Source organism: Heterocephalus glaber, unplaced genomic scaffold (genome assembly GCF_053883595.1).
Source record: "Heterocephalus glaber isolate CG9 unplaced genomic scaffold, H.glaber_assembly_v1.0 deba00001863, whole genome shotgun sequence".
NCBI lineage: Eukaryota > Metazoa > Chordata > Mammalia > Rodentia > Bathyergidae > Heterocephalus > Heterocephalus glaber.
The window spans coordinates 485,062-498,593 of record NW_028258503.1 but is presented as its reverse complement, the minus strand read 5'-3'; the positions used below and the strand labels follow the sequence as shown (position 1 = coordinate 498,593).

At 39.6% G+C, this 13,532-nt stretch overlaps 1 protein-coding gene across 1 annotated transcript in view; it reads right to left on the bottom strand.

Moving 5' to 3' along the window:
• The window catches only part of Vbp1 (VHL binding protein 1), a 33,961-nt gene extending 23,643 nt beyond the window's left edge, over positions 1-10,318 (bottom strand). Inside the window, exons 1-2 of the mRNA XM_004875174.3 lie at positions 10,130-10,318; positions 7,384-7,508 (exon numbers count right to left, since the gene is read on the bottom strand). Coding sequence (XP_004875231.1) covers positions 7,384-7,508; positions 10,130-10,222 — 218 coding nt within the window. The 5' untranslated portion in view covers positions 10,223-10,318. The remainder of the gene's footprint in view (positions 1-7,383; positions 7,509-10,129) is intronic.
• Positions 10,319-13,532: the final 3,214 nt, after the last annotated feature.

Here is a 13,532-nt window from a genome sequence, read left to right as displayed (position 1 = left end):
TGTATTCACTTGTCACACTGTAAGAAAATATACAAAAATCATCTGAATGTCCTCTGAATTCTCCTGGGTGAATCATTATCTACCCCCATCACTCCTATAGGTAAGGAAAAAGAGAGAACTGGCCAGATAGAGGGAGAGAACCAAGCAATGAAGCTGAGAATGAACAGCACTCTCCTCACTCCAACATTCCACTACCTGGGATGACGACAGCAAAGACAACCAAGGGCAAAGGAACAGAGAGAATCTACCAAAGGTGGAGTTACCTGGTTGAGAAGAAGCATCTGTCAGATGGCTGTGCCCTAGTCTGTAACACCAGCAGCACTGCCCCTGTCCTATCCACCAGGAGGAACTTAAATTGCCCCCTACTTCCACATATATTACCGACCAAAGTACATAACATCTCTAAAGGAATACGAGCTGACAGGGAAAAGAATGATCAATTCAAAATAAAATAAAGACAACAAACTCAACAACCTCTATCGTATAAAACAAAATTAACAAATACTAAAAGATTATATATTCAGTATTTTTAAATACCTCAAACAGAAAGAATAAATACTGGTTAATACGAAGAACAAGTAATTCTAAGAACTGACCAAAACTACAGATATAAAAAATGTAATGGATGAAATAATTAACACATGGATATCCATCTAATTGCCAAAAGACAAATGACAAAAATTAGAAGCAAGGAAGAGAAATGGAAGGCAGAAGTGTCAACATACATTAACAGGAATCCCATAAGAAGAAAGAGACAAATAATTAACAGATGAAAGAAAAAATGTAGAAATATGATTAATCACAAAATTTCCAACTAAAAAAGGCCTCAAATTCATATGCTATATAAAGGACATACCCACTAGGTACAGAGCCCAAGGAAATGAAATCAACATAAAAGAGATTACCTGCAGCTCTGTTTACAAACAGCCAAGATATGGAATCAACCAACAGATGGGTGGATTTTTAAAATGTGGTATAGATACACAATGGAGCCAGACAGGACAGCACATGGCTATAATTCCAACACTGAGGACAAATGAAGCAGAAGGATCACAAATTCAAGTCCCACCTGGGCACCTTAGTAAAACTGTCTCAAAATAAAAACTAGAAAGGGCTGGAGATGTAGCTCAGTGTGAAGATCCTGAGTTGAGTCCCTACTGGGCCCCCTACACAAAAAAGATATGCAATAAGTATTATTCTGCCATAAAACAATTAAATCTTATCATTTATGACAACACTGATGGATCTGAAGGACAGTATGTTAAGTGAAATAAGCCAAAGTAAGTCAAAATCATATGTGGCATCTAAAGAAGTTCATCTCAAAGTAGAAGAGAGTAGAATAGTGACAGGAAGGGTAGGGAGAGGGGAGGATAGAAAAAGGTTGAATATTTGGTACCAAAACAGTTACATAGAGGTAATAAGTTCTAGTGGTTCATAACATAGTAGAATGACTACAGTTTATAATATTTTATATTTTATGAAGAACTAGAATAGAGGAGCTCAAAGCTTCCAAAAAAAAATAATGAGATGGAAATGCTAATACCTTTATTTGATTATACATTGTATACATGTATTGAAATATCACACTATACTCCATAGATAAGTACAATTAGTACGTGTCAGTTACAAAAACTAGAAAAAAGTTTGATGATTATTTAGGTAACAGAAAAAGATGACCACATGTAGATTATGAAATACTGAATAACTTTTATATAAGCTTGAAGGTAAAGTTAAATAACAGGCTGCAAGAAAAGATTTACAACATATACAAAGAAAAGATTAGGGTTCAAACTATATATATCTATCTGCTGTAAAACAACTAGATCAGGCACAAAAATAGGATTGCTGCATAGCCAATATCATGTGGGTGAAGAAAATTCCAGAAAAATAAAAAGGAAAAGAACAAAAAAAGGCTTTGTGTTGAGCAGTAAGGAATGGCAAAAGGTAATGTCATGGAAGGGAGGTAGGTGCCCATTCCAGCTGGGCCTCTGCCCTGCAGCTCAGTGGGCTTTCAGAAGTGAAATACAAGAACCTGGAACTAGGCTCAAATGGTCCAAGGCTGGAATCCCCTCAGCAGCTCCTGGCAAAAGGAAAATCTTTTATGGGTAAATATAATTTAAACAAGCATCTATAGTTACAGGAAGCTGACATGTATCAACTAAGAAAAGCAAAAATACATTCACACAAATTATAGTGAAATAACAACAAAAGTGGATTATTTTTAAAGCATGCAGAAAATCAGTTTATCTAAAAAGGCTGAACCTAAAAACAACCACATGTTGTTTACACAGAACACCCTTAGACAAAAGAACGTTTGGAAGAAGAGACTGTAAAAGAGCACACCAAGGCAATATTAAAGAACCACCAAGGATACTATTAGTATCCAATAAAACAGACTTTAAGACAATAAGCATTATTATATACAGTTAAAACCAAGAAGCTATAATAATCCTCAAACTGTATGTACCTAACACATTAAAAATAAAAACGACCGAAACTGCTTTGTTAAGATGAGTAGCTGGCAGTAGGCCAGCCTTCTCACCTCAAACCACTCCAGCAGCCAGAGAAAACATACAACTCCTCTGCTGGAAGAGAACAGAGAGCTGCTGAGGTGAGGGGGACGTGAAGATAAGACTGCCAGGGAAAAACCTGAGAGGTGAACTGATTTACTGCAGTCACTTTTACCAAACAGTACATGAAGTGACATTTCTCTTTAAAGAAATAGGCCAGCTTTTTAATAAATGAAAAAAAAAGAATTTGTGTGTCATTTTGCAACTCAAAATTAATAGACATAGGCATTGAACATCCTAAAAAGGGACACAACTAGATATTCTCTGCCTCTTTAAAACAGCAAAGAAACAAGCCTAAAATTCACAGCTTTTAGAAGAAAACATAAGGCATCTTCATGAACTTGGAATAGGCAGAGATTTCCTAAAGAGAATAGAAAAAGCACTATGAATTACTGAATCAGACTACATTAAAATCAAATGGTTCCTGGGCATGGTGGTGCACGTCTGTAATACCAGTTACTCTGGAGTCTGAGACAAGAGGATCACAATTTCAAGGCTAGCCTGGGCAATATAGCAAGACCCTGTCTCAAAATTTAAAAAAATTTAAGAAAAGAGTTGGGGATGTTGCCCAGTGGTAGACACCCCTGGGTTCAACTTCTAATACAGCAAAAAGAAAAACAATTGGTCCTGAGTCAAATAGTATATTTACATAAAGAAAATGGAAGTTTGCCACATGTAGATAAAAAGAAGTTCTAAGGAATTAAGACCTTAAATATGAAATACAAAATTTAAAATCTTTTAGAACAGGTGTTTGCCTTTCTGAATATGAAATATAACACAGGATTGTAAACAAGATATAAAAAGTACTAACTATAAAGAGACTGGAAACATTTAAATTAAGATTAATTAAATTAATCAAAAGAAATCATAAAGAAATAAAAAAGGACAGGTTACAAAAGGAAGAACAATTTCTCATACATACAACCTGTGACAGTTAAGCTTGATTATGTCAACCTAACTGGCTTGGGAACCACCCAAGAGATGGTGTGGCTAGGTGGGTCACAGAAGTGTGATCTTGGGTGCTGTCTGATCCTTTGCCCCTTTCTCTGTGGCACTGTTCCTCTGCTCAGCCTCCCAGATGCCATGAACTAAAGCATCTTTGCTCTACCAGGCCCTTCTGCCATGATGCCTCTGCCTTGAAGCTGGCTGATCACATACTGAATGCCCTAAAACCAAAAGCCAAATTATACTTGTCCTCCTTTAAGTTGTAGGAGTCAGGTATTGTGCCCCAGCAATGCAAAAACTAATACCTAACCTAGAAGGATTAGTATCTGTCTTAATAACTTTCTCATCACTAGGACGAAACACTCAAGACCCACAACTTAAAGGAATAAAGGTTTTATTTTGGCTCTAGGTTTTTAGAGATTCAGTCCATAATAGTCGGCAGGATCCAAAGCCAGAAGGGCAGAATGGAAAGTCTGGCAGAGGGAAGCCACTCACATCATAGCAGCCAGAAAGCAGAGAGAAGGGAGGAGTCAGAGAGGGAGATCCATCTTTCCAGGTCAGACCCCCGTCTCCTAACAGCACATTTAGCTATAAAACTCAACAGATTAACCCACTTATGAGTACACCACCCCCACGATCCATTCATCTCCCAAAAGCCCCACCTCTAAACACATGAGGCTTTGGGGGGATGTTCTAATGGTAAACCATAACAGTATCCAATGCATAAAAAGAACTACAAATAAAGAGAACCAACCCACTATTAAATAGGTACAGCTCAAGAAAGTTTTCTTCATTCACTCTGTCCAATTATTCTACCACTCTTTTCTAAAACACTTGACAGGTGCTATTCCCATCTAGAACACCAATAACTTTCACTTTATTTAGTTCAAGTCCATTCTCAGTTCTCATTTTACCTTTGCCATTAGCAGTTATTTGACACAGATCATTTCCTCCTCTGTGAATTTTCCTAGTTTGGCTTCCAGTATCCCAGTCTCCTGGTTTCCCTTTAACCTCATAGGCAGTTTCTTTTTAATCTTGATTTTTTTCCGGATGATTTGCAAATGTTTATCTCCAGCCCAGACCTCTCCAAATTTCAGACTCATATATTTAACTGCCTACTTAATATTTCCACTTGGATGTCCAAAAGGCTTCTCAAATGTGTCCAAAACTGATCTCCCCACTCTTGCCCATCGCAGACAACTACTCTCTTAACAACTTGGACCTCAGAGGCACCTTCATGCCTCCCTCTTACAACCCACCTCCAATCTACCACATCGTGCTGGTTCCAACTTCAAACTAGATTCACAATTTGACTCTCTCCTACCACCTCTCCCTGCTACCACCCTGGTCCAAGTCATCATCAACCTTAGCTTCATTAGTAAAAAGGCTTTGCTTCTGCCCTTGAGATTCTCAAGCAACAACCCAAGTGATTCACGTAGTCTGATCATGTTATTCACCTTCTCAAAACACTTAGCCGCTGCTACCTCCTGACATTCACATCCTTCATTCTTTATTTCCTACTTGCGTAGCACCTAAGCACCTTGTAACCTACAATATAAATTTTTCTCTCACTAGAATGTCATCTCCATGAGGACACAAAATTTCACCTGTTTGTTTTTAAATGTCTAGGATGATGCCTGGAACATGTTAGGTACACAATAAATAATTACTGAATTTTTAGTGTCTAGATTTCACTAGACTATGATCTCCCCAGGAACAGACACATTGTTTAGTTCACTAACGTATCCCAAGTATATCTAGTTAGTTAGGAAGGGTATAGGTATATGCTGTAATTTCCACCCCCACATTAAGGCATAAAGCCTACGTAAAGCTGGAGTGAGCGTCCTACTATACCACAGTACTAGAGTTAGCAATATTAACTTTCTTTGATACACAAATTTCCCCCTCTTCCCCAGGGCTTGATCTCAAGTTCATTTTCTTCTCTATGTAACCTTCCTGTAGGTTATCTCTAATCTAATGACTTTATTCTTCGTTTTAAAAATAAAAACAAACTTTCATCATCACAAAAGCAGTACATGTGGGGCCGGGGATTTAGCTCAGTGGTTTCGCCACCTGCTGCGCAAGCTCAAGGACTCGAGTTCAATCCCCGGTACCAAAGAAAAAACACACTTTCAAAAGCAGTACATGTATGTACATTATATAAAGATACAAACAGGCCAAAATAAGAAAAATACTGCATTTTTACCATACAGATTACTACTAATACATTTTCTTTCTTTCTGGTTTTTTTAGGCAGGTTCTCACTTTGTAATTCAGACTGGCCTTGAACTCACTATGTAGTCCAAGCTGGCCTCAAACCCGAGATCCTCTGTGCCCCACCATACCTAGCTGTTAATACACCTTTAGTGTGGGTCATTCCAGATATTTGTGTGCATTGAAAGTTTTCTAAAATGAGAGCATACTGTTCGGTGTTTTCTATCTATCCTGCTGTTTGTCCATGCCAATGACTTTTCATCTCATCTAATATTCACTCCATATTCAAATTTCTTCCATTTTCACCAAAATCAAATGATAATATTTATCTAAAAACAAAATTACGGACCTCATGCTCAGACTATTCTTCCCTTTCACCTGCCTCCTAACTCATATCCAACCTTTGAAATGTTAGTCATCTGCTGCTCTTGGAAGCTTCTTCCAGATCATGCTTTGCCCTATGCTAACTTAGGACTTAGTAACAAAGCATCTCTACTACTTATTTTATTTACATACCTAGCATACACCCTAGACTATGTCCTTGTATTGTACTGAAAGCAGATACTAAACTTTATTTCATGTGGCATGTGATTGATATTCCATGAATATTTAACTGACAGAATACTGAGACCTACACAATGCAAATATACACAAATATTATAGTGAATTCACTTTATAAGCTATATAAAAAATGTAGTACAAATTGAGAGCAAGGATTCCTTTGACCTATGCCTATTCATGAAATCTTGGAAAAGTCAAATCCCTATGGATCTTTCACTAGCAAAATTAGACGGATCAACGCTATCATCCTAGATTCTTTGGAATAAAGTCTTCAATATTCATTCTGTTATGTTTGCAAAACTATCCTTAGACTAGTAATGTGAAACAGCTGTAACTCTCATACACTCTTGGTAGGAACATAACATGGTATTGTCACCTGGGAGGACTCTGGCAGTTTCTCATAAAATCAAACATACACTTCAGCAATTCCACCTCTAGATATTATCTAGGAGAAATGAAAATATATGCTCACATCAAGACAAAGCCAAAAGGAGGAAGTATTCCAAATGTCTACCAATAGGCAAACAGATTAAAATATATTAAAACTGCAGTAAACCTATACACAATCGAACACAACTCAGCACTTAAACTAATTTACTAATACATACAATATCAAAGAGAATTTTCAAAGTATTACACTAAGTATGAGAAAGCTGAAACAAAACGGTAACTACCAATACTTCCATTTATATGAAGTCTAAGAACAAACAAAACTAATTCATTGTGGGGAAAAAGTGGTTATGGAGATAGGGAGTGTGATTAGAAAAAGTCATGAAGGAACTTCCTGGGGTGATGGAATAGTCTGATCCGGGCAAGAATCAATTCTGGAGAGAGCTGGATACATTTGTCAAAATTCATCAAACTAAACATTTGATACACAGATATTTTATTTTATGTAAAGCCTGGAGTGCAAGCCAGTAATCCTTGCACTCAGAAGCCTGAAGCAGGAGGATCATGAGTTCAAGGCCAACCTGGGCTACATGATGAGTTCAAGGACAACCTGATCCACATAATCCATAGACCTTCCCTCAAAAAAACAACAAAAAAAGTTCAAGCCTTATAAGATTTTTTTAAAAAGAAATGTTATACTTACCTCCGTTTCTTTTGAGCAAGATTGAGTTCCATAAACTTATACTTCTGGTAGTGTTCATCCAGCTTCTTTAGTACTGTATCTGCAGTCTCATTTCCAGGCTGTTTCATGAAAGAATCTACATCTTCCTTTAAAAACAAACATAAATTACTAATTTTAGAATTTATACCACTAATTTGATTTTTTACTATTTTCTTTTTAAAACATAAACGGCTTTGTTTCTTTTTCTCCAAAGGCTTGTTTTTAACTTTTAAAAAAGTAGTTATAAAACTTAAAGAACTGGTTGTGGGGGCCCACACCAGTAATCTCAGTTTTTCAAGTCTCAGGTAGTAGGAGAATCCAAAGTTAGGAGGTCAGCCTGGGCTACTTAGCCAGACTCTGTCTCAAAATAGAAAGTAAAAAAGGGCTGGGGATATAGCTCAGTGCTCCTTGGATTCAATCCTCAGTAGCACAGGAAAAAATTAAGAGACCATTTCAGATAATTTATATACATTATGTAGCTAATTTATTCTTTCACCTTATTTTTTGTTTACTGTAGAAGTATGGAGAGAAGGATGACCTCACTTGCTTTATACATTTCCCATTTGGTCCTAGTAGTACTGTACATATGAAAATTACCAGTTTATCAAACACACTGCCTATTCATGTGTGCTGGTCATAATATGATTCAACATGGTGCATGGCAAAAGTATTGATTTTATTACTTATTTTTAATTCAACAAGTTCGGCAATAAAAATCATGCCAAGTATGATGGGTCCCAAGGTAAGCCACTAATGCTTCCTTAAGTATGAAGTAGTTGAAATAAAGTAGTATAAACCTAAAAGGCAAACAGAACAATCTCTTGAAATAAGCAAAAGTAAAGCTTACTGTTTAAAATTTTTTAATGTGTACCACCTAGTCCTTGAAGAAAAGCTAGTTAATTAGATAAGGATCAGGAAATAGATGAAGATATATGGAAACTTTCTAAACACAATGCGCTGTGGGAATATAAAACAAAATACCAAGAATTTTGTTCTAAAGTACAGGGCAGGAAAAACGTCAAGGAGGTAATATCTGAACCAGATAATGAAAAATGAAGAGTACATCAGATAGATAAGGGTAAAAAGAACAATTAAAGCAATGAAAGAAAAAAAGATTACTGTACCAGTAGAGTTGTGGGAAAGGCCAGGTACAACTTCTAACGACTACGGTATAATCCCTGTTAATGAATGTAGAAAGTTACATCTATTCAGCACCTACTACACTTGCAAGTTAAAGAAACCGGCTCAGAGTGGTAAAGTGTTATGTTCAAGGCTAAGCAGCAATTGGGAAAGAAAGGTGGGTTTCAAACCCTTGTCTGTGTAGAATCTAATGTTCTTTCTAAGATACCATGTCACTGTTAAGTTTGGGAACAAAAATTATTATGTAAATTTGGGTTCTTTACTACCTTATGTTGGTGGAAGTTTTAAGTCCTAGAAAAATTAACCCATTAAAATCTTAGGGGGAAAAGCATTATAAGACTTTATAAAAGCTTCAGATAAAGTTTATTTTCCTGAATTAGATTTCTGAAGTCATGTCTAGCTGAGCACTGTGGATGCTGTACTTTGAGTAGTATGGAAACTTAATTATACACTTAACTTAGGAGCTTATACTATGTGTCAGGCACCATAGTAGGATAGGGAGAAATGGCAAGAAGCAAGAGTACTCTCTTGCTCTCCTAGCAGCAGAGCAGGAGGATAGGTAGAGGCTCTGGAGCCCACAGACTGCCCAAGTTCAAATTGAGAACACCTCTATATCCTGTCCTACCTGGGGCCGGTTACTCCAGTGCTCTATTTGTGTTTCATTATATTCAAAATGGTAATAATGGTAACAATAACTACCCTCTAGGGTTTTGTGAAATAATTAAGAAAGTATCTGACACTCAGCAAATTCTATTTCTTGTTACAATTAGTTGAGATAAACGTAAAAACTAAATGGCACAGCTCGGACAAAAAACACAGACTAACGAATTACAAAATTCAATCTCAAAATGCAAATATACAATAGAAAGTGTGGTCTAAATAAAAGAAATGAGTTGTCTGAAGGATGTTATACATGATTAACAAAAAGGCACAGAAAACCCCCTTGAAATTTCATAGAAGCGCAGCACATCTAAAGAGGAAAGGTAGATGATGCTGGCATGGAAAGCCATTCAGAGGTTCACTGTCATTATTTTAATAGCTTCCCAAATTATCTGTGGATAGCCTGATGAGAGACTATGGTCCATAGCTTCCACTCGCTTCTGTTTGATGGCTTGGCCTCCCGATTCTGCGACCCCTCCAAATTGCGTTCCCCGCCTCTGCCCTCAACGGCGTGCCACGCATTCCCCACATTACACAATCACACACTACGGAGAGCAGGGCTACACGGTGGTTTTCCCAAGACACCTTCTAACTGGAGCCCTCTGCCTACCACCCGCGTCCGGACACCAGAGCCCGACCCGCACAGGCTGCGGCACAGCCGCCCTCCCTTCGCCCCAGGGTCCTCTCCACTTCCCGCAGGGAGGCCACCTCGGGGCCACGGCCCGTCCTCCCAGCGCCCGCCCGGCTCCCTCCAGCCCCCGGACTGCGTTTCCTCAGGACCAGCCCCACACAGCCCAGTCCGCCCTGAGTGGGAGGAAGAGTGGCCGAGGGGTCAGCTCCTTCCCCGCAACTCTAGGCTTGGGTGAGGGCCACAAAGAAACAGTCCTCGGCCGCGAGCCAAGATGCCAGGGAACGGCGGGACCCTTACCACAAACACCGCCTCAGGAATCCCTAGGTGGAGCCGCCGCCCATTCCCCACAGCCACTTCACCCAAGCCACCGCCGTCCTTGTCTGCCGCCATCTTGAGGAAGTGAGCGAGCGAGTAACTGCCTCCAGAGCCGCCAGCCACCGAGAAAGAGCGATTGGCTTGTTTTCCGGTACAGCCCCACCCCTACCCCAGGAGTCTGCGCATTTATTGATGCGTGGGAAGGAACCGCCCCTTCTTCGCCCAGTAGCCCAACCTAGGGGTGCTCATTGGCTACACGCAGGGGAGCGACAAGCGAAGCAGGGACACAGAGGAGAAGCGGGAGCTGCAGAAAAGACCAATAGGGACTCCCGGGAAAGGGAGATCTCTTGTGGAGATTTTGTGATTGGACAAGGCTAAAGCCTGGGAATGGGGACCACGCCGGATCCCACCCGCGCTCCCAAACAGGTTGCACTCTCCGGAAGGAGTTCCGGAGTGACTCCATCCCCAGTGAGACCCGGGGGAGCCTGCGTTTAGACACCAACCTGCGCCTGACTGGTCCGACTGTCCCAGGGAGCTTTACCGGTCCTAGCTTTGGATCTCTTTCGAAGTGGAGCCCTCGGCCTGATGATAATAAACACGCTGCCCATCTCACCATCCTTTCCTGAAAGCCACGTTTCGGGTCAGAATCTTGTCAGCCCAGCTCAAAAAATTTTAATGCGTCACACAAAATTTTAGCTCACGCTAGGCGCGGCGGCGCACGCCTGTAATCCCAGCACTCGGGAGGCTGAGGCAGGAAGATCGCTGCGAGTTTGAAACCAGACTGGGCTACATAGTGAGTTCAAGGACAGCCTGCAATACACAGCGAGACCGTTTGAAAAAAAAAAAAAAAAAAGTGGGGCCAGGGATGTAGCTCAATGGCGCCACGCCTGCCTGGAAAGTGCAAGGTCCTGAGTTCGATCCCCGGTACCGAAAAAAGAAGTTTTTAAAACTGTACCTGGGCCCCAACATTGCCTGCCGCTACCTTTAAAAGCAAGAACGTCATAGAGACCAGAGTAATGATATTTACTTGTTTGCTTTTTCTTTCTTTCCCTTCCTTCCTTCCTTCCTTTGTTGGCAGTACAAGGGCTAGAGCCCAGGGTGTTCCCACTGAGCTGCATTCCTAGCCCCTTTTGCATTTTATGTTTTGAGACAGGGTCTTGCTAAATTACCCAGGCTGGGCTCAACCTTGCAGTTCTGCCTGAGCCTCCCAGAGTGCTGGGATTACAGGGAGCACCACATTGCCTGGCCTTTGGTCTCTTTTGCTTTCACTGGAGTGTTTACCACTGAAGCAGTGCTTCAGCCATGAATTTAAGGAGAAAGTCCATCTGGGGCCAGGGATTTAGCTCAGTGGTTTCGCCACCTGCTGCGCAAGCTCAAGGACCTGAGTTTGATCCCCGGTACCAAAAAAAAAAGATAGTCCATCTCCCTGCTCAGATGCAGTGACCTGTCTGTCTCCATAGATAACAATCGGTCATAGCCAGATATCTGCCTTTATATATTAAAGAAGGCTATTGTCAGCTTTATGTGGTAAATGAGGGAACTAAAGCTCAGCCAGATGTTAATTAAGCAATTCTAAACTAACCCTGGCTTCCTTGCTCTTTCTTGGGGGAATAAAGACCTGTCCGCTAACAGTTTTGTGAATATCATGTCTATTCCTGCAGAAAAGTAGAAAAGAACCCTATTCATCATCACTGTTCCCCACAACACCTTCCAAAAAGAAAAAAGTTATTTTGAAAAATAGGTAAAGTTACTGCAGGAAAACACTCCCCCCCGTACACACACAGGAACATTTGGTTCCATTTCACTAACCCCTATCAGTATTAATAACTTAAAACAACCAAAGTCTTCACTCAAAACTCTAGAAAGCCTTTTCCCAAATGATCACTAAATCTGCTCTGCAATTTTGTTCTTAGGGCCAGGTTTTTCTGTTTAGTTTGGACCAGTAATGGTGAACTTTTTAGAAAAGGGCACCCAAACTGCAACCCCAAGCCCACTTACTTACCGCAAAGTGCCCACACTGCAATGAAAACTGAATACTGAGGTTTTAGTTTAGAGAAAAACAACTTATTTGATGCTTGGCTGCTGGGGTGACTTGGCTTGCAGGCGCACATGTCATAGGTTCACCACTACTGGTGATTTCTATATTACATTGCTGAATGAATTTCCTTTCTGGGCTTATTGTAATTAGAAAGCTATAATGCCATTTCCTTTGGACTCTTATATTTCCTTCCTCATATGGCAATAGCTTTTCTAAGAATGAACTAAGCTTATAAAATCTAAGTGTGCTCATTTTCTTATCTCCCAGAGTGAAAAAAAAGAACTTCATCCTGCCAGTTCCAGATCTAGTCATTACCTAAAATTCACCTTTAGATTGCTTTAGTAAAGGCATTGTTTAAATTGGCTTTTAAAAGCTTTAGTGCTTCATAGTGGACAGTTTAAAACAGAAAACTTAAACAAAACACACATACATCAGGAAACAACTATTAAAATGAATACAACCAAATTGTCACAAAATACTTTTGTTGATTTTTGCCAAGCACTTGTATCCTTAGACAACCTATAGCTGCTATTCATGAACTTGAATGTTCTGACATGAATGTTAGTTGATATTTTCATTTAGGTTAAGCAGTAAGTTTTCTGACAAAGATTTCTATCTTGGCCCTCTAGTCATTCATCAATAATATGAGTGACTTCTTTGCTGATCTGGATACTGGTTTTCAAATACCAGAAAGTAATGCCTCATTTTTTGTGCTAGTCACAATGTAATGGCTATATACATGACCCCCCTTTAAGCTGACTCTACACTTAATAACATTTTCTCCATCACTTTCTTAAGTCTAGAGTGACACACCATAAATAGAGTCCTAGTTTGGCCAAATGCAGTGCTATGCATCTGCAGTCCCAGTTATTCCAGAGGCTCAGGCCGGAGGATCACTTGAGTGCAGGAGTTCAAGGCCAACCTGAACAATACAGCAAGATCTCATCCCAGAACAAAAGAAAAGAAACCCTAGTTTGTACCATTTGCCAATTTTTTTAGGTGAACCCTTCTACCAAGGCTGATTTCAAGTCATGTGAAGTTGGGAAGACATGCCCAGTAGTACACCATTACAAAGTGCAGTACAATAAATAACCTCAAAATCATGTGTAACACTAAAATGTAAAATAATAATAATTAGAAAGTGATGAATTTTAGTATTACTTTTGTTTTTGAGAAAATCTTAGTGTAAATTTTTATGATTTAATTTTGAATGATGGCTGCATTTAACAACAACCATCTTACAAAATTTCTGAAAATTTAATGACTAGTGCTCACAAACTGGCACAAGCCAGATCCAGGCCACCTACTGGCTCACATTTTTGGAAGCCAGAGTTTAATGATATCTGT